The sequence below is a fragment of the Bos taurus genome, chromosome 17 (assembly GCF_002263795.3).
Source record: "Bos taurus isolate L1 Dominette 01449 registration number 42190680 breed Hereford chromosome 17, ARS-UCD2.0, whole genome shotgun sequence".
Classification (NCBI taxonomy): domain Eukaryota; kingdom Metazoa; phylum Chordata; class Mammalia; order Artiodactyla; family Bovidae; genus Bos; species Bos taurus.
The window spans coordinates 53,223,561-53,243,611 of NC_037344.1; the positions used below are offsets into that span (position 1 = coordinate 53,223,561).

The 20,051-nt window shown below is 57.3% G+C and overlaps 1 protein-coding gene across 5 annotated transcripts in view; it reads right to left on the bottom strand.

Moving 5' to 3' along the window:
• Positions 1 to 238: 238 nt before the first annotated feature.
• Positions 239 to 20,051, bottom strand: part of MLXIP (MLX interacting protein) — a 60,720-nt gene continuing 40,907 nt past the window's right edge. The window contains exons 2-17 of one of the 5 annotated variants that reach the window (NM_001369916.1): positions 16,724 to 16,830; positions 16,071 to 16,156; positions 14,583 to 14,672; positions 14,008 to 14,049; positions 13,532 to 13,703; positions 12,799 to 12,888; positions 11,899 to 11,990; positions 10,228 to 10,894; positions 9,661 to 9,782; positions 9,356 to 9,560; positions 7,744 to 7,871; positions 7,148 to 7,249; positions 6,912 to 7,039; positions 6,668 to 6,791; positions 5,499 to 5,628; positions 239 to 4,931 (exon numbers count right to left, since the gene is read on the bottom strand). In NM_001369916.1, the coding sequence (NP_001356845.1) occupies positions 4,810 to 4,931; positions 5,499 to 5,628; positions 6,668 to 6,791; positions 6,912 to 7,039; positions 7,148 to 7,249; positions 7,744 to 7,871; positions 9,356 to 9,560; positions 9,661 to 9,782; positions 10,228 to 10,894; positions 11,899 to 11,990; positions 12,799 to 12,888; positions 13,532 to 13,703; positions 14,008 to 14,049; positions 14,583 to 14,672; positions 16,071 to 16,156; positions 16,724 to 16,830 (2,407 nt within the window). In that variant the 3' untranslated portion in view covers positions 239 to 4,809. Of the gene's footprint in view, positions 4,932 to 5,498; positions 5,629 to 6,667; positions 6,792 to 6,911; positions 7,040 to 7,147; positions 7,253 to 7,743; positions 7,872 to 9,355; positions 9,561 to 9,660; positions 9,786 to 10,227; positions 10,895 to 11,898; positions 11,991 to 12,798; positions 12,889 to 13,531; positions 13,704 to 14,007; positions 14,050 to 14,582; positions 14,673 to 16,070; positions 16,157 to 16,723; positions 16,831 to 20,051 lie in introns of all 5 variants that reach the window. The other 4 variants (XM_024977495.2, XM_024977494.2, XM_024977493.2 and 1 more) reach the window with 4 other exon arrangements.

A 20,051-nucleotide genomic window follows, 5' to 3' on the forward strand; every position in this document is an offset into this window, starting at 1 on the left:
GCTGGACATTCGTGATTTCATGTGACCCTGACGACCACCCTATGAAGACTCCAGGGTGGCTGCTGTTCGCCGAAGCGCCATGTGAGCAAACGGGCACTTTGTTCAAGCACCTCTGGGCTCTGTCCACCTGGGAAAGCCAGCACGAGCGAGCCAGGGGCGGGCACCCCTCTGCCCCCATCTCATTTTATCACCTCCTCCACTGCTCCAACCGGGTTAGCAAAGACCACACGTCACAGGCTTTTCCAAAAATACGGCTTTTTATTGTCTTGGATGCAAATATAGTTTTGGAGCTGCATTGTAGTGTTGGATACAGCTGGTGGAACCGTGCTTCTCGACAGCAGAGCATCAACGACCGAGCTCAGCGTGGCGCAGGCCTGAGGGAGGCTGCGATGAACAACACTCTTCTTGGGTTTTGCTTTTTCTGCCCACGAGGGGTGACTTGTCTCCTGGGTGGGGAGCTCTGACACAGTCACCGGAGAGCACAACAGGGGGAAAAAAAAAATGGACCATTTACACCGTGAGATGAAACCCGAGAAAGGAAAAGAAGGTGCTGTTTCAGCCGTGGCGTTACACAAGCAAAACAAGTGGTGTGAACAGATTCAGATAAAGCGGCGCCGGGTGCCGCGGCCCGCCTCCCTCGTGAGAAACAGCCTGGGCTTCGGGGCTCCCGGGTGGAGCCCTTCCTACTTGTAGCTTCCGGATGTCGACTCAATGGAACACCATCAGACTTCAGTTTCTCCCGACCCTTTCCCCCACCTCGGCCCTTGAGGGAGGCCCATCTCTATTTTAGAAACCCAGGAGAGAATTCTTCAAAAGAGCGATGCCCAGGGTTGATTCTGGAACCAAAAGTTTGACTGAGGGATGGAGGTGAATTTTGCTACATAATCGTAAAGAAATTTCACAAAAATAGAATTCCATTGAGTAAACACACACACACAGGCTTGTGCAAGCACACATGTGTAGACACACACACAAAGCCAACAATCAACAGGAAAAGTTCCCTTTTCTTTCTCAAAGGCTGACTTCTCATAAGCCTCAACAGAAAACAGCAAACCCCCTGCCGAGTGGTGAGTAGGGAAGGCCAAGTCCCTTAGAAGGAAAAGAAAATCGGGCAGGTGATCTGTGTGGAGGCACCTGGGGGGTTGTAAGGCTTCTCTCTGTTCCTGGAGCCCCTCCGATACCCAAACCCGTCTGCTAGGTGGGTTAAGGCCATGGCAACCACTGACACGTATGACGTATCTAAGGCTGAAGCTCCTCCACCCTTGCTCTCCTGCCTCATGTTCAGGCGAGGTGAAAATCCTCTTTTAAGATATGAGGCGTTGGAGCACAGAGCCAAACACCACGGCCCACTGCTGCTCCCTCGCCCACATCGGGGCGCCTCGGCCCCCTTTCTGGGCAGGCTCACAACTTGGGAGGCACTTTGCAGAGCTGCTCCGGTGGGCGCTGTTCTAAGCCCGCCTACCAGACGAGATAAAAGAACCCAGGTGGGCAGCTCAGCCAGCGCTGGGCCAGGTCCATGCTGCGCAAGTGTGCAGGAGGCCCCATGCAGACGGCCCCCCGGGAACCCCCACCACCCCGGCTCCACCCCGACAAGCCCTCGTTTAGCTGCACCGTGAAAACCGGTGACCACCTTGACAATAACAGCGAGCCTGCCACTCAGGATTCTTCCAGGAGCGCAGAGGGGAGGCCCGAGCTGAGAGGATGCAGGGGCGCTGTCTGGGACCACACCCTCCTGGTAGGGGGGCCTGTAAGATCACTGCATCCCTTCACCTGGGGGCGACAAGGGGGTCGGCCACACCCTGCAGTGCCACGTATCCCCAGAATCCAAGTTTCTCTTCCCACTACCCGGAGCGAGAGAACCTAGAGAGCAGACCTCTGTCTGGCCGGGAAGGTGGGGTTGGGTCGCCAGGACACAGTGGAGGGAGCCGAGTGCATGGGGTCACCTGTGGCGCCCACCACCCCTCCCCAACGAGACCCGGCGCTCACATCAGCACCGACTCCTGATGACAGGACCCTTCCCTTGTGCCCTGAAGACCCCGGAAAGCACCCGCCTGCCGGTTTGGGGCCTCCTGGGTGTGCGTGTGGGGTGACCGGTTGATGTCTAACCTGCCTGAGACGGAGGCAGCGATGGGCCGGCCGACCTCAGAAAGCCCCGCTCTTTCCCTGCATTTCCCACTTGTCGTCAAAGGGCAACCAGCGGTAGGAAGGGAGCTGATGGCACAGAAAGATTTCACAGAAACACTTTCAGAGACTGTGCCAGGCACGCATTTTTTTTTCTTTCAGACTGATTTTTGTATCCTCCAAAATCAGCGTTTTTAAGTCTCTTTTATGGGAGAAGAAATAGGAGGTGGGGTGAAAGGGAGTGTAAACAAATCAGAGCGTTCACTGGAGGCAGCTGGCAGAGCAGCCCTGGGGGTTCCCGCACCCCGGCTGGGGACCCCAGGACAAGGGTCAAAGCTAGGGCCACCCCCCGTCCGGCCAGACTCAGTGGGCAAGACTCTGAAACAAGAAAACTTCCAGAGCAAGAAACAATTGTGTCTGTGTTAAAAAATACAGCTTTGTGGCCCTATAGCCGTGATACTGGTGAGCACCAAGAAAAATGGATTTAAGTAAATCTCAAAACAAAACATGCATCGAGTTAACCATCTGCTGGGACACACCGCACACACACACCCGCACGTGCCCACACACAGACACACGCACACGCACACGCGCCCTTCAATGCTTCATACAACCTAACAGCTTTAAATATTTAAAAAACAGAATCGTGAACATTAAATCAGCCAAAGGGCAGGAGAGGTAGGCCAAAGAAGCAAGAGGCCAATTTTATATCCCATGGAGCTAAAAAAAAATAAAAATAAAAAGACTCCCAACATGGGGTGGGGAGAAAGCTATTGATCTCAGAGAGGTCGTGGCTGGGCCGAGCTCCACGGCCGCCCACGCGGTTGACGAAGGCACAGGAACAGGGACGCGGCTGAGCGCAGGACCCTCTGCAGCCCCTCGTGGCCGGGAACGTCTCTGATTTTCCTTTGTTTTCCTTTCGAGCCTCGCAGTGCTCTTCCCCCTTGGAGGGAGACCTCGTGTCCACTCGGGGGGAGGCTGAGCTCTCATCCCGCCTCCCAGGGGACACGCAGGGCTGGCCCAGCCTGTCTTGTGCCCGCCCCTCAGGAGAGCCATCCGAAGGCCTGTAAACACGTGTTCTGGGGAGGCAGAGGGGGCCGCCGGGGCGCTCCTGATAGGGCCGGCGCACAGATGAGGGACCGGAGGCAGTGGCATGGCCGGCCACCCGGGGAGGACCCTCCTCCGTCCTCCACCAGCGGAGGCTGAGGTGGGGCTGCCCCCAGGGCACCTTCCACAGGCCTCCAGGAGCCAGTGGGAGCCTCCGAAAGGATCCAAGCTTCAGCGGGCGGCCCGCAGCAGCCCCCACCACAGCTCTGCCCAGCCCAGCAGGACTCCTGGCCTGGCCCTTGCTCAGGCAGGTCTCCATCTCGGGCAGGGAGGACAGAGTTTGACGGGGAAGCCTGCCGGCCTCTGAACTTCACAGCAGGACGTGAAAAGCACATTCTTTCAATGAGGAGGTAGCCCTGGCTGGGCTTCCTGAGTGTTAGAGAGCATCCTTCTGCCTGGAACTGCTCCCGCAGACGCGGCGAGAGGAGGACTAGCACGGGCCCCCTCCTCCGAACCCTTCCAGGTGTAACTCCCACCTTCGGAAACGGCCTGCGGGCCCCACAGTCCTCCACCTGGACCAAAGCGGACTTCAACTCCTGACTGATCCGGAGCCGCCTGGAGACAGCTCCGAGGCAGCCACCTCGGAGCTCTGCGTCGACCAATTTCTGCCTCCAAACACAAGACAGGGCAGATGCCGGGGTGCTGGCGTCTTTGGTCCAGGAACTGGGATGGACGGGCTGGGGCTCCCGGCTGGACAATCCAGCTGAGGGGACCCGGTCGATGGCAGCACTGCGGAGCCTGGTGTTTCACGTGCTGCACCCACAGGGCTAGCGGTGTCCATCGAGCACGGCTGTTCCTGGCTTGGAAGCAGGTGGGGCATGAGCGGGCAGGGCCTGGCTGAGCCCCCACCATGTGAAATCCGGGCTGGTGCCATCGTGGCTGCCGCAATGTGAAGTGGAACCAAATCCACTTGTGAAACAGACCACAGCACCGCCCGGGGGACCTCCAGGACTGAAGCAGCTCCGCATCACTGGCGCATTCGTTATCCTCTGGGGCACACATACCCACTGCTTTGCACACATGTGCTGTAGGGTTTCCCAGCCCTGCGAAGCCCGAGCCAACATCCGCTCTATTAGGTCAGAGTTGGGGGAGGAAGGAGGAGACCTTCCAACAGCCCAGGGGTGCAAGAGACGTGACAGGAGGGTGCATCCCAGACAGCAGCTGGGAAGGACCCTCACGCGTCCTAACTTGGGGGAATGGGCAAGGTCTCCTCCTGCCCGTCGGCTCCCTGCACTGCTGCCAGGCCCCCCCATCTCCCCGACACCCACCAGCAGGACAGGACAGGGAGGGGCGGCGTCCCCTCGTTTCCCTTCATCTGGGCTTCTCTGAGGTGAGGGGAGGTCAGTGACTGAGGTCGCTGAGTCAGAGTTCACAGCAAGGGGTTCCCAGAGCTGGGCTATTGCTGTTGGCAGAACCCAAACCTGCTTCAGACCTGAGCGCGGCATTTGGAGCGGCCAGGGCCACAGTCGCAGGGAGGCTAGGAGGCCCTGAAGCGGGAGAGGTGAGGGGCGCAGCCTCCTCTCCACAGGCGGGGAAGGGTCTCCTCGGCATCCCACGTGGCCGCGTGCCCGCTAAGCGCTGCTAGGACTCCCCGGCTCTCTGGCTGATTCTGCTGACGGCCTCTGCTGCCTGCTCGGGCAGCTGGGACGGGTCTGTCAGGATGGACGTGGTGGTGCTCAGGTGCCGGAGGGTGTTCAGCACGGCTGCAAGATAGAAGGGGGAGCCTGCAGATGTGGCCTGGGGGAGCCAGCTCTGAGCCCGAGAGACAGAACATGCAGTTACACGTGTACACCCCGAGGGGCGATCCTTAGGGCCCCCCAAACCAGGAGAGGCACAAACCCCAGGGGAGCCTCTGCTGCGGTCTGGACACTCACACCTCTGCCTTTAAGATGATGCCCGATCCTATCTGCCACCCTGCAGGAGAGTGGGGAACACCCTGAGCTGTTCCTACTTGTCCCTGTGACCTGACACACAGCCTTGGTCCTTATGAAAAGAGCTGAACATGAAAGTGTGCCTGAAAACACCTGACACAAGGCCAGGGGAAGAGCAGCTGCTCAACAAACACAAGCTGGGTCTGATCATCAGACGGACACACGGAGACGGCAGAAAGCCGAGCGAGGCGCTGGGAGGCACCCCCTCACCTGCAGGGCCTCACCTTCCTGCCTCAGGTGCGTGCAGACCAACTATGGTGGAGCCTGGGATTTCTGCAGCCGCTTCCATGGCTAAGCCCCCCACGGCCCCACAACGCCCCCCATGCAGCCCCCACTCACTTGGCCTGAGGATGGGCAGGGAGCAGTGCTCGTCCAGCCAGGACAGCGCCGTCCGGTGCAGCTCATCCAGGCTGCTGGTGGACACCACGCCCTTGAAGGACTCAAACAGCGGCTTGATGATGACGCTGAACTGCACGGCGCTTGGGTTAAAGAAACCATAAGCCAGCGCAGCGAGAGCGGAGTCCAGTCACAGGTGTGCCCGTGACCGACACCCCTCGGGACTGGCAGGGTGTTGTGCACAGCTGGGGAGGGGGATGGAAGGGTGGGGAGAGATGTCCCTAATCGTCCCTGCGCTCAGGCTGTGACCTCAGTCCCCACTCTCAGCCTGATGCCGAGGAACCTGCCACTGACCACAGAGGTTCTGACTTGTCCCAGCTCCACTCAGGGACCAGAGCAAAGGGGGGACTGGAGCTGCTGTCGGTCATCTCTTCCTGTAGAACCCGCCCAGGAGCGCACACATAGATACCCCTGCCCCCGCAGCCCTCCTCTCCTGTGAACCCCTCCTCAGCCTGTCAGTCCCACGGCCGGGGGTGTGGCGGCCGACCCCGCGTGTGTCCCCACTGTGCACTCAGGGGCACAGCGGAGGCTGGGTGGAGACTGACAGGGCCAGAGCCATCCCCCGTAAGGGCCATGCTGCCATCTGGAAGGCCAAGTGCTGGGAGGCCTGGGCCCCAGGGACAGAGCCCAGCACTCAGGCATCCCTGCCTCATTAACAGCTGTCAAGGGCATGTGGTACAAACCCAAAGAACAGCCCAGAGGGAACCAGCTTCAAATCCAGGCTCTGCCACACAGTCACTCTGTGAGCCCGTTTCAGGTGGCAGGGCAGAGCTGATGCCGGGACGTGTCAGAGCAGATCCCACCTCCTTGCTCCCACCAGCGGCTCCAGCCTCCTCTTCCCTTCTCAAGGACTCGGCAGTGCAAAGCAGGCCTGTTCTGTGTCCCTGGGAAGCCCTCAGCCAGTACACTCACCAAGGACAGCCCCCTCCAACACTGCAGGCCTGGCCGGGCCCCTGTCTCTCTTGAGACAGAAACTAGCATTACCTGTCTTGACAAACTCAATGACAACTATTTAGAGAGCCTCTTTCTAAAGGAACCGAAGGGTCAGTGTCACCGTTTCAGGTCACGGGTTGTGGGGATGGGGGGAATGAGCAAAGAAAACTCAAAGATACAATCCAGAACTTCCAATTCTGCAGGGTCCGGCTTTTCACATATTCGTCAAACATGTCTCGCATGTGATCAAACTGGCGCCGGGTGACAGGGACACCCGTGGCAGGGAGCAGCTGCTGGCAGGAGCTGAAATGACAGCAAGAGTCAGGGGAGCTCTGCGGGGCTGGGGATCCAGCGGGCAGGCCCAAGAGAGCGAGGGGAGGACGAGCCCCCTCCACCCCACCCCCTCCCCAGGCCCAGCCTCACAGGATGGTGGCGTTGAGCTCCTCGATCTCCTCTCGAAGCCGCCGGGCCTCCTCCTGCATCTGACTGCGCTCCTGCTGCAGCTTGGTGATGTACTCCACGGTCTTCTGCAGCGTGATGGCGTGGCTGGTCTGCGAGGGGGCCGGGTCAGAGCGCGCAGCACACCAGGTGCCCCCACGTGCCGGTCCTGTCGGTCCCCGCCCTGCCCACCCTCTCCCCCGACCCCCACAGCCACTCACCAGCTTGGTGTTGTTGGAAATTAAGCTGTTCAGGGTGTCGAAGCCCATCTTGATGTTGAAGCGCCTCTTCTGCTCGGCTGAGATGTGCTTCATCTGCCGGTTCTGCTGGGGAATCGGCCCGTCACTGGCCACAGGCCCCCCCCTGCCATCCCCACCTGCTGCTCAGATTCTCTATAGAGAGCTATGTGGAAGGAGGGGGTGACAGGGAGCTAAGAGGCTCCAGGAGGAGCCAGGAGGCGACAAGATGGGGCTAGAAAACCATCCCTACAGAACAGAGCACAGCGAGGGCCTGGTGCTGCAGATCCGGCCCTTCCTGGCCACCCCCACACCTCAGACCCGGTTGTGGCAGCTGCCAGCCCCTGCTCCACAGAGCTCGGGGCCACTGTCACCTCAAGGCTGGGGGCAGGTGGGGCGGGGAGGAGGCAACATGCTCAAGGGCAAAGCGGTGAATGTCCCCATTTCAGGTGTGGGACCCCTGTCAAGCCCATGGGGCTTCCCAGTATGTCTCCAGCAGGGACGCAGCTGTCCCCATGGCCCCTGGATACGCTTCTCCCTGCTTCCCCAGCCTTCCGAGGGGATCAAGACCCAAGAGGTACCTTTAAAACAGCCACGTTTTTGGGGTCTGCAGGCGATTTCCCTGAGCAGTTGTTCTGGGGGGACTGAGGACTAGGGCTCTGCTCGGACGCGCACGGGGAGGCCTGCCCTGAGTTCGGGCAGTCCCGACCTGGGAAGAGCAGAAATTCCCCTTAGGGACCAGGCTGTGCCAGCCGCGTGGGGACTCACCCACAAAGGGAAACCCACCCTCAACCTCTCATGGCAGCCCAGAGCAAAAACTAGGCAAATCCTTGCCAGCATCTGGGGGCGGGGGGCAGCGGGGTGGTCCTGGCTAGGCCTGCCGGGTGCAGCAGTCACAGGTCTAGGAAAAGAGAGAGGCCCGCCTCCCAGAGCACCAGGGGCCCCTCCACGTCTGCAAGGCTCTGGTGCTCACCCTGGGCTACCTGTTCTTTGAACTCTACGTGTGTGTTTTCTTATACTTTTTTCAATTTTACCCACCCCAGAAATCTTTTAATTAGGAAAACAAATGAACTCTTGTACCCATAAATAACTCCATGGAGGAAGCCTGTGGCCCCAGCTCAGGAGCTGCGCCCAGGAAGCCCTTCCCAGCCCCGCCTCACAGCACTGACGCGGATGCCTTGACGCTGCTCTCCTCCCTACCCTGCTCTCAAGCCTCCAGCACGGCTCTAACCTCTGGTGATCCGCCTCAGTGGACAAGGTGACGTTTTCCCGAGCCCCCACATGGCATTTCAGGCCCAACCCACAGCCAGTCTGCGTCTGTATTTTCCCGGACGAGGGTCCTCATTCTTTAAAACCTGTCCTTGGACGAGTCCCTGTCTGATCCCTGTAAGCAGAGAGCTAGCTCCCCGCTCATCATGTTCTCCTCTTCACTTCAGAAAGATGCTTCGGCAGAGGGCTTAGCCACGCTGGTTGTATCTAAGACAGGAAGACACTCTGGTCTCCCTCTCTGAGGTGGCATCTGGCTCCACCCCTCCCCAACGCCCCCCACCTGCCCCCACCAGCAGCAGAGTCTTGGGAACATCATTTCCCAGACCTCTCAGACCTCCCTGGGCAACATCAGTCCTACCCCGGCCATCTCACCAACCGAAGTCCAAGCCGGGGAGGCAGGAAGGGGGCTCCCGAGGTACGCTGCCAGCACACAGGCCAGGGACAACCAGCCAAACCCAGACAGGCTGGGGGCTCCCGCGGCCACAGCAACCACAGGCTTGCAGTTTCTGAAAACCATCAACGAGGACCACCCAGGCCCTCTTGTGGATCAGGACTGGCAGCTCAGAGCCTGGTCTTTTAAAAAATTTTTTTAAATCTTTCTTGGCATGGCATGTGGAATCTCAGTTCTCTGACCAGGTATCTAACCTGCACTCTCTGCAGTGCCAGCACAGAGTCTCGACCCCCAGACCAACAGGGACGTTCCCATCAGAGCCAGGCCCTTCTGAAGGAGGCTGAGTGGTGTCCCCATGAGCACACAAGCTGCTGGCACCACAAGGTGCTAGCGGCTATCCCTCGTTGATCCTGCACTTAGCCTAGGCCACCGGCAGTTTTGGATCCCTCACCGCCCGGCCTGGCAGCCCAGGCTCCACCCAGGTACCCGCGGCAGCCTCCCCGGTCCAGCAGTGGGCCCCCTACTCCACTCACGCGGTCCCAAGCGGTCCAAGCGGAGAGCTGAGTCACCGGCACCTGTGGCAGGGACCTGGGCAATGCCCCCGTGCAGTGGGCCCTGCTCGCCCTTCACCAGGGAGTCGGGAGGGAAGAGCCGGGACACGGGGGCGTGCTGGCTACCCGGGCCAGGGCCGAGGTCGGTCACCAGGATGCTGCTGGGGAACTCTGCGACTCCAGGAGCCTAAGGGGACGTGGAGGAGGGAGGTCACTCCGAGCACAGCTAGGCCGCGTGAGGGCCACCCGGGATCATAAGATGTTGAGGGCCTGTCTCGGCCACTCACCCTGGTGAGGGCAGCAGGCGTGAGGACCACGTTGGACTGGGACACGGTGGAAGCCAGCATCCCTTCTCTCTTCAGAGGGCCTGATGTCATGATCACTGCCTGCGGCTGGCCTGGGAAGGCAGCTGCTGGAACAAGGGGAGGTGAGGGTGAGGCCCAGCTGTGCGCCTGCTCCTGACGCGGGTACTGAACCTGGGCCAGCCAGGCCGCATGGGGGCTGGGCGGGGGGAGCCTCAGGAGCAGCACACGACCCCTCTGCTGCCACTGAGACGCCACCCCTCACTGTAGGGCATGGAGAGACAATGCTAGATTTTTGCAACTTCTCCTTGGTGGGGACAGATTACAGACCCAGGCAAGAGATGACCAGGGCCACGTTTTTTCCCACACTGGGTTGAGACTGGAAGAACACCACAGAATAGAAAACAGACTCGATCTACACACATCGTCTTTTACAACCTTCTGCTTCCAAGATCATGACGTGTGTGTGTCACGAGTTTGTCAGCCTCAGGGACAGGAAATGTCCTGGGGGTGGGTGGGGGGGTCACACTTGCCTTCCCCCACCTGACTCACCTGGGGTGAGGCAAGCGTTCTTCAACACCACAGACACCGGCTCTGGTTTGGGAGCAGGCACTATTTTGGGGGGCTGCTTGTGCCTCCCCCCAGGCAAGGAGACAGGCTTGGGATGCACAAAAGTCAAACGGGGTTGGGGAGGCCCGACGGTTGGCGGCCGGGTGACGGGAGACAGCGCCAGGCCGTAGGGGGACCCGGAGGGGGGCGGATAGCGCGTGGTGATAATGAGGCCCTGGCTCTGGCTGAAGGTGGTGGCAGAGGCGTCGTGGGTGAGGGTGGCGGAGGCCGTGTGGGTGATGACGGAGGGCGACTTGCCAGCTTCGGCAAACTTCTGGGGCTGCAGGAAGGTGGGGGGAGTTGGGGGGTTCAGGGCAGTGGCGGGAGGGGGGCCTAATGGCAAGACGGGGGAAGGAGGCGGCGGGGCGGGGCTGGGCGAGAGCAAAGGCAAGGTGAACACGGGCAGGTACGGCTGGGGGCCACTCAGGGGCGGTGCTGAGGGACCCAGGTCTGCCGGCTGCATGAAAGGGTCCCCAGGCTGGGGCGGGTGTTCACAGCCCTGCCCACTCGTGGGGTCCAGGGCAGCGGCTGCGGGGGGTGCGATGAAGCTGTCGGGGAGGCTTGCGGTGGGGAGATCGGTAGGGAGAGCAGTGGTTGGCAGGATGCTCTCCTGAGGAAGGAAGAGAAGAAGTGAGCAACGAATGCTACAGTCACACAGCTCACCGCCACTCTCCAGCGCTACACGCCACGGAGCCCGACACGTACACCGTGTGCCTGGGACCCAGCCCTGGGCAGAAGGGACAGAGGTGACATCTCCCAGGCCCAGGACTCCTAATCTGGGGGACATGGAGCTGGGTCTCCCCGGATGCCAGCAGGGGTCTTGTTTCCTTTGGGGACTCAGTGATAACACAGGGCTCAGACACAGTGACTGTCTGCACACACTTGGCTCACAGCCTGGGGATATCCTGTTCCTGGAGTCCGGCGGGGTCCCCCCAAAGTCCCTGCTATCTTCTGTTACAGAGCAGGGGCAGCCTGGCTAGCAGCTGCTCAGGAGGCTCCCCCAGGACGCTGTCTCATATCACCTTCTAGGGAGGTCACGTCTTCCTAAAAGGGAAATGCTATAAGGAATCAATTGTTCGGCTGTCGGTCACCATAGAAGAAGCTCTTCCCTGAGCCAGATGGAAGAAGCGGGGGCCAGGGCACACTAACTGGATACTAACTGAGAGCCTCTTAAGGGCAACCAGCCGGGCCTCCCTCAGCTCAGCGGCCCCAGCTCCTGGTAGCCAACTTGTGCTGAGTGCGTAGCAAAAAGGAAAAGAAATACGAGGAACTTCTTAGCAACCACATTTTTCTTTGCTATCTCACTGGTCCTTTCTTTTTCAAAAAAAAAGTTATTTATTTTTAATTGAAAGATAATTTCACTGGTCCTTTCTTAACTGGTCAAGACGAAGCTTGCCACACACAGGTTATCTGGGGCCTTAGGGGGGAGCAGCATTTACTGAGACTGTCTCCCACCTTGTGGACACCTACAGACGCTCTCTAGGAGGGCTAGAATAACTTCTCTACACATTATGTGTGAGTCCAGCACCGGATCGAGCAACCCCTAGCACTTTGCTGCAGAGGTCTAATGACTGGAAGCCCGGTGCCCTTTCCCTTTCCCCAAGTTCCCTCTACCTGAGCAGGTGGGCTGTTGGGATCTGGTGCAGGCGTTGAGGCGGGTGCAGGCAGCATGGAGCCAAAAATGGAGCGGCTGGAAGAGAAAAGGTCTGAAAGACAACATCGGGGGCCTGTGAGCTCTGTGCCTGCCATTTGACTGAATTAAGATCCAAACAAACTGGGCACTGAACCCCACCTTACCCAGAGGAATGCCATGGCCAGAGGGCACCCCTCCCCCCGCACCGAGGTAACTCTGCTGAAACAGGCCCTCTGATTGGAGTTGTACATGCTGGCAACCAGTGTGGGCTCTGAAACAGCCCCAGGCCTCGGTGTTTAAGGACTGCGGGAGTTCGAGGATCATTTATAACTGCAGGGAACCGCAAGGCGGCAGCTGTGTCGCCAGCGCCCCCTGTTGCCCAGAGGGGGAACTGCTTGCAGTCAAGGCTGAACCTGGGGCTCTGGGACGCGCAGGCTGAGAAACACTTGCAGGCCTTGCTGCTGCTGCTGCTGCTAAGTCGCTTCAGTCGTGTCCGACTCTGTGCGACCCCATAGACGGCAGCCCACCAGGCTCCCCTGTCCTTGGGATTCTCCAGGCAAGAACACTGGAGTGGGTTGCCATTTCCTTCTCCAATGCATGAAAGTGAAAAGTGAAAGTGAAGTCGCTCAGTCGTGTCCGACTCTAGCAACCCCATGGACTGCAGCCTACCAGGCTCCTCCGTTCATGGGATTTTCCAGGCAAAAGTACTGGAGTGGGGTGCCATTGCCTTGCAGCTACTACCAAAAAAAAGCAAGCTTTGGACGAATTCTAAGACCGCTTCCTGGCCCATTCTAACAGTTCCCCTCTATGAAAGGGAAGCCCGGCCCACTCTGTCCTGGGCAAAGGGAGACGCAAGCTCTCTCTCTGCCCCAAGTCCTCACCCTGGAAGGGCTCAAAGGTGTCCATGAAGTCCAGGTTGGGCTGCAATGGAATCAGCCCAGGTTGAATCATGTCTGCGTTTCCCAGGTGCGCTGTTAGAATAAAAAGGAGACAGAGGGATTGTTTGACCTTCTCAGTCCATGTTGTGGGAATGTATGAGGGGACCAGATTGGATCTCCCTGGCCCTACTCGCATTCTCCTGGGCTAGGATTTCTCGGGGGGGGGGGTTCATGGGCATTCTCCACCCTCAGAGGGTGGGAAAGAAAGTGAGTTTGCAGGGGAAAGGTAAACTGAGTGAGTATCTGGGAGCAGACGCTGTGCTGTGAACAGCTCTGCAGAGACCCCTCGGTGCTGACTTCATCTGTGGGCTCCTCCCGGAGGGTTAACTGGATGGCTGCAAGCTCTGAGGTGAGAGGCCAAGCAACTGGAGTGCATGTGATTTTCTCGAGAGTGAGTCTCAGGCCCTGTCACTGGCCCCAGGCCCATGTCCTCAGGTGAGGGGACAGGATCAGAAATGTGAAGTCGTTCAGACCAAACCCCCCACTGTTCCCTGGCAGCAGCACCATAGGCTCGATGGGGCCCCCACACAGCAAGGTCGGCCACGCCTTCTCCTCAGCACTCCCCCCAAACAAGCGACAGAGGCTCAGGGATGGACCCAAAGAGGAGCCTGCCCTGGGGACTCCTCCTGGGGTGGAGATGGTACCCTTTTCCATCAAGGGTCTGGGGGCGGGTTACCTATTTCACGGGGGTTGGGCCAGGCCACGGGCGGGTGGGAGGAGAGTGTGGAGAAGAGGGTGTCGCTGAACTCCGACATGAGCATGTCCGTGTCCAGCAGCGTGTCCTCCTCCATGGGGACTGGCGTCTTCCAGCCGTCCCGGTGCTTGTGCCAGTAAAGCATGTCATCGTCCTACCACCAACAGGGGAAGGAAAAGCCAAACAGGCACCGGTGACTTGCAAGTTCTCAGTCAAGTCACGCTGGGGAGATACGTGGCCCAGTTTCTCAGAGCAGCAAGGGCTGCCAGGTAAAAGACGAGGCCAGGGGACGGGACCTGCAGAGAACTGGCTTCTTTCCTTTATGTCCCTCTTCTGGCCCCAGGGAGAGTCCATGTCCCCACCACCTTCTGCTGTGGTGCTGGGCCACCCACACCACTGCTGTTTCTTGTAAAGGGGCAGGTCCCGTGAGGGTCCTCACGGCCCCCACACTTGCTCACCTGGGCCAGGCTGGAAAGATCCTCATCCTTGTGCTGCTGGAGCTGTGGAGAAAGGAGAGAGGGACAAGGTGGTCCCCCAAGGCCCAGAGAGGGGACAAGGCCCTCAGCCTCTCTCCCCAGAAGAGGATCACTTTCAGAGCATCTAGGCCTTCTCTCTCTGGGAGGAAGGTGGCGAGAAGGATCCTGCTCCTGTCATCCCCAGGCTGAAGCTGGGCTCAGAGATTCCTGACCAGCGTTTGCAGAATAAACAGCCCCAGCCCCAAGCTGGACAGACTGAGAACAAAGCTCACACAACCAAAGCAGGTCACCACTTGGGCTGGGATAGAACGATGGGCTGCAGGGGCCATGGTGGGGGGCAGTGGGCAATGGGTTGACAGCTCTGAGCCAGAGCATCAGGGGTCAGTGTACTGAGTAAATATGGGCTGGAAGTCCTTTTCAAATGTATTTGGCTGCACCGAGTCTCAGTTGTGGCATGTAGGATCTATATAGCTCCCTGACCAGGGATCAAACCCGGGTCCCCTGCCTGGGGAGCACTGCGTCTTAGCCACTGGACTACCAGGGAAGTCTCCAGATACCCTTTTCTTGAAGTAGGTTCTCCACTTGTGATACTCCCGGATCACGATCTCTATGCGGCTTTTCCAGTACTTTCCTTCCGTGGTGATGGCCTGTGGGAGAGACGCAGGGCAGAGGGAAGAGGCGGTGTTGGGTTTTATTCGCAGAGCTCACCTTGCCAGCGAACAAGCGTCTGACTCCAGACGTCAGGCCCAGGCAATCCAGCTCTGAGTCGCCGGCTGCTTGCCTGCGGCTTCATCCACAGAGTGTGTCGGCCTCTGCTGGGCCATGCCCAGCCTCTGAGTGAAGGTGAGCTTTCACTAGGTTATCTTACCCCCCAAGATAACCTAGGGGACTTTGGGGGCCCAGGGTCCAGAGCTTGGACTGGAGTAGGGCTCAGATAAAGTGCTCGGCAGGGGAGGAGCACAGAGATCCGGGAGCTGGAGGAATTGCCAGAGACTCGGGCTAGCTCTCAAATGCCCTGAGGCTCCACCACATTGCCAAAGGGTGAAAAGAAACAGCCAGTCACAGAAGGTTCCGGCAGAAAGGGACCTCCAAGGTCCAGCTCAACCTCCCCACCATGCAGGGCGGGAGCCCCTTCCACAGTTATCTCTGAATTCTGGTGACCAGGAATCACGACAGCCTCAGCGAGACCACCTCACTTTCACATTCGTTTCTTTTGATGGCTGCAGAATATTAAAGCAAGTCCCAGACATCCTATCATAAATGTCATATAATTTCACCTAAAATACTTCACTATGTGTCTTAGACAGTGAAGAATCTCCACAGTGAATAATACAATACTATTACCAGACCTAAAAAGTGATGAGATTCTTTACCACCGTCTGATACCAGATTGTGTCCCTTGGCTCCAAGCTGTCTTGTGTTAGGTTACTTTCCAAGTTTCCCCCTTTTCATCATAACAGTAAGACAAGCTTGGATGAAACTAAAACAATACAGAAGAGAAGAAAGTGAAAGTGGAGTCTTCTCTCCTCCTCACACTAATCCCACAAGTGCGAGTTCTGAATATCCTTTGAGACATTTCCTATGCATGTATAATCACACAGATACATGCTTCCAAAAATTAACCTGAAGATACTAAAACCCTGTTGGGCAACTTGCTTCTTTTCATTTACTATGTCTTCACCATCTTTCCCTCTCAGTATATAAAGATCTGGAGGTCACTCTTCAGTGGTTAAAGATGTCTGCCTTGTCCCCCCACCGCCTCCCCAGCTGACTTCCAGAGACGCGCCGACATTAAAGGAAAGCAGAGGGTAAGTCTTGTTTGGAGGAAGCCCCAAGTCCTTGGATCAGCCTGGCCTGAGAAGGGGGAGCCTCTGCGGGGTATCAGGGGCCACGTGCCCCCACATCGCCGTCGCATCTCACGGGATAACAGCCACCAGGACGCAAGTGCTCTGCCCTGCAGCCTTCCTCTGTAGGGACCCAGCCCTCGGCCCGGCCCTCGTGAGTCACCTCCTTCTCCCGAGTGAGGGCCCATCACTGCCAAGTACCTCGGGCCGGCGGTGCTCGTCCACTTCCACAGAGCCGTCCAGTGGAGTAACAAAGTGGCACACGGGGTTCTTGCGCTTCTCCAAATCTGGGCGGGGCGGGGTGAGACGCTGTCACCGAGGAGCCCTGCCCCGCTGTCTACACCCCACCCCTTGGGGGGATCCTGAAGTGCTCTCCTCTTGGAAAAAGAGATTTGGGGAAATAAAGGGTCCAGGTCAAAGGGAAAGACTCTCTCAGTGATGTGGGGGCGAGAAAGGGAGTCTGCCCGATCAAGAGGAAACACCAGCCTGAGCCTAGGGGACCCCCGGCATGCCGGTCTCCTGCAGGAATCACCAGACCCCCCAGCACCCACGCCAGCCGGACACAGGCCATGGCCTGGGCCTGCACCTTCTCAGGCCCGCTGAAAACGGGGACTGTTCCTTGACTCTCCAAATGTCACCCCTCAGCTGTACACCCAACCCTTCCCCTCTGCCTTACAACACTGAGCCTCCTGCGGACACTTGGATTTGGCTTGGTTCTCCTGTCTCCGCAGATTGCCCGAGAGAGACTTTTGTTTGACACACAGGGTTCCAAGACCCGGCTCCAGGCCCCAAGGTGCACAGGCCTCTCGGTGGCAGAACCTACAGGGTCGTGGGTCCAGCCACTCAGCACTTACACTGCATGTACCAGGCCCGCCAGATGGCGTTGTTGAGCCGGATCTTGTCTCTCCATTGGAGCTTCAGGCCTTTAAAATTCTTCCACTTCGGAGACACCAACTTCCCACTGAAAGGTAAAATGAGGAGGGGGACACTCAGTGGTTTCTCTGACAATGAAATGTGCCACCCCATCACTCCAGGCCTCAAGATTCTGGATTAATCCATACAAGCCACAGGCTAGGCTCAATAGGATATAAAGTCACTTTCACTATCTCATTTTGTTGACTTTTGCATATCTTCAAATTTTTCCATAATTAAAAGCTAAAATTCTGTGGATTTGACCTTATACGTGTATCAAATCACCATGCTGTATACCTTAAACTTAATGTTACATGTCAATTTTATTTCAACAAAGCTGGGGGGAAGAAAAAAGAAATCTGCTGACCACTGAAGGAAAGCCAGGCTCCTTGAACCTGGTCTCGACCACCAGTCCCCAGGAGGCACTGACGATCCAGGCACACAAATGTCCCACTGGCCCTAGAACCCGCAGGGCCCTCTCCTGCCTCCAGGCCCCTGCACTGGCAGTCCCCATTCTTCACGGAGCTCACTCTGCCCCTGGCCAGCTGCTCATCCTTCCAAGTGATGCTCAAACACCATCTCCTCCAAGCCGGCACTGGCCTCTCCCAGGCTGCTGCCAGCCCCTTCAGGATCTCTGAGCGCTGTTCACACCTCAAGGACACAATCATCCACTCCCTGTACAGCAATGTGTCTCCACACCTCCGGCCGCCAAAGTGCAGCTTCTCAGGGGAGGGCCCTTCTAGTATCCCCACCCTAACCACCCAGCACCGAACTCAGCACAACACAGGGGCTCGTGCAATAATCCTTCACTGACTGAGTTAAAGAGCCTTTGCCAACAAAGCTGGTGGCAGGCAAGGGACACTCCCTGGTGGCACAGCCTGCTCAGATGGTTTGGTTTTCCACGGGCTGTGCCAGGAGCCACCTCTGAGCCGCTGGCATAGGGCTTCCCCTCTCCAGATGGCTGAGATGGGCAAGGCACTCTTTCTGGTCCATACCAAAAGGGGTTCTGTAAGTTCTACATCACTGCAGGCCACAGCCCTGCCCCCTTCTCCAAAGCCACTCACAGGCCATGTGACAAGCAGAGATGTGCCAGCAGTCACAACAGCTGGGGTCTTCAAAGAGAGCGCCTAAGTAATAAACGCTCCCCAAACCTGAACACCTGGTTTCTTCATCAGAAGCTCTTGGCAAATCTCATGCCCCATCTTCCAACCCAGCACCAGGCCAGGCTGTGGATTGTCGGAGAGAAGGCTGAGAACCCCACAAAGAAAACATCACAGCAAGTCCTCTGAGAACTGGAGGGTCAGACAGACAGCAGCAGCCTCAGTGCAAAGGGTCAGGGGCTTTAAGCCAGTCACATGCCTTTCTGCCTTTGCTCCCCCAGTCCAAAGGCACTTCGACCTCAGCTGTCACCCACATTCAACAGCCAGCAGCCTGGTGTTTCTGAGTCTCTGTGGTGCAACTGCATACTAGAAGTGAACTATTATAGCCACGAAACTCCTCTGACATGCCAGTTGCCTGGGTAAAATCACAATAATACCATTGCCTCCAGAGCGTTTTAAGAAGGATTAAATGCACACACGCGCAGCCACATTCTTAAGACACATTCTTCATAACCTCGAAAGAATATTTTTTTAAAAACCCACAAAACAAACCAGCAGGCTTAAATATAAACCCACCCTTACTTTACGTAGTGGCTGATGAGAGCATAAGAGCGCCTTAGAGAAGTCAGATGACACCGACATCTTCAATTACTGACCATGAAACGGGTGGGAAGATTCAGAGAGAGGTCAGACCCTGGAGGCTAGAAACCCACTCTGATAAAGTAACTCTCGGGTTCTCATCTTCTTCCCCCCAAACTGCTAGACGTCTGCCTCTTTCTACCCTAGGGATGTTCACTCCTTATGTCCAACGGCTATCACCCATCACCCTAGGCTTTTGTAATACCTCAACAGCCGATAGGCGGCGCTCAGCTGACACGAACAAGTTAAGTCTGAAACCAAAACTAAAACCTAAACCGCCCAGAGAGGTGGAGAGGGTGAAAGCAGAGGCGATGGCTGATGGACACTCACCCACACACGGCAACTCAACTGCACATGCAAAGTGTTAGAAAAATGCGGGACACACATCTAGATGTTTCCTTATGGAAAGGGCTTCTCCCGCCTTTGATGTGACGTCACTGCTAACCCTCGATGAGGACAGGAGACATTCCCCACGCAGGCACCCACAGACAAGGGCGGGGGCCCTTCCTGTGGAGGCACCCCAAGTCTAGTTTCCCATGGAATGTATAAGACAGGCTGCTCTACGGAGTTCTAATGGGCAGTTCCTTGGCAGGGATCCCTAGAGCAGGATTCCCACAAAGCACCCATGGGCAGACTTCTGCTCCCCCCAAAACCCCACCCTAGCTTAACTCGGCTTCCAGACACAGTTGGCTGGGATGCTTCTTCGCCTAACTCAGGGTTCTGCTATATTCCTTCTTTAAAGTGTAACCAGAAACACATTATTAAAATTTCTGAGGTGTTCTCTGGTAGTCCAGTGGCTAAGACTTTGTTCTCCCAATACAGGGGCCCCGGGTTCCATCCCTGGTCAGGGAACTAGATCCCACATGCCCACAATGAAGATCAAAGATCCCATGTGCCACAACTAATACCTGGTACAAACAAATAAAATTTTAAAATGTAAAAAAGAAAAAAAATCTCCGAGACTACTGGTTTCGCCCTCCATAAACAAAAGACCTCCTCTGGCCTTACCTCCCAACCCTGCCTTCTTAAACATCACCCCCCACACCAACACCAGGGCTTCCTGGTTAGAACAGGGACCCTGGATTCACCCCTTACTCTCCCAATCTGACTCTGCGAAGGCCAGGGTCTGGGTCTGACTCATCCGAGCACAGTGCCTGGCAGGTGGGAGGTGTGATTAAATATGGAATGACTAAGTGAATGCTAAACTTTTCCATAAAGAAAAGTCTTCACACACCCCCTACCACGGCCATCCTTCCTAGAAGACAGGTTCATGACACCAGGCAGGAAGTCTACAGCACAACAAACTCTCTCTCGAAACTGCTGCTGAGTGGAATGGCAAACTGAATTCTCTGGCAGGATGGCAAGAGACTGCTTTGGAATGAAAATTAAAATACAAGCCTTGCACAGACAGGAGCTGGCATTAAGAACGGGTAAGGATGAAACTGAGGTGGGGATTTGGGGTTCTGCTGGTTCCAGGGAGCTCTGAACTCCTGGTCAGAGCATTCTCTGCAAAAGAAAGCAGGCACAGGCT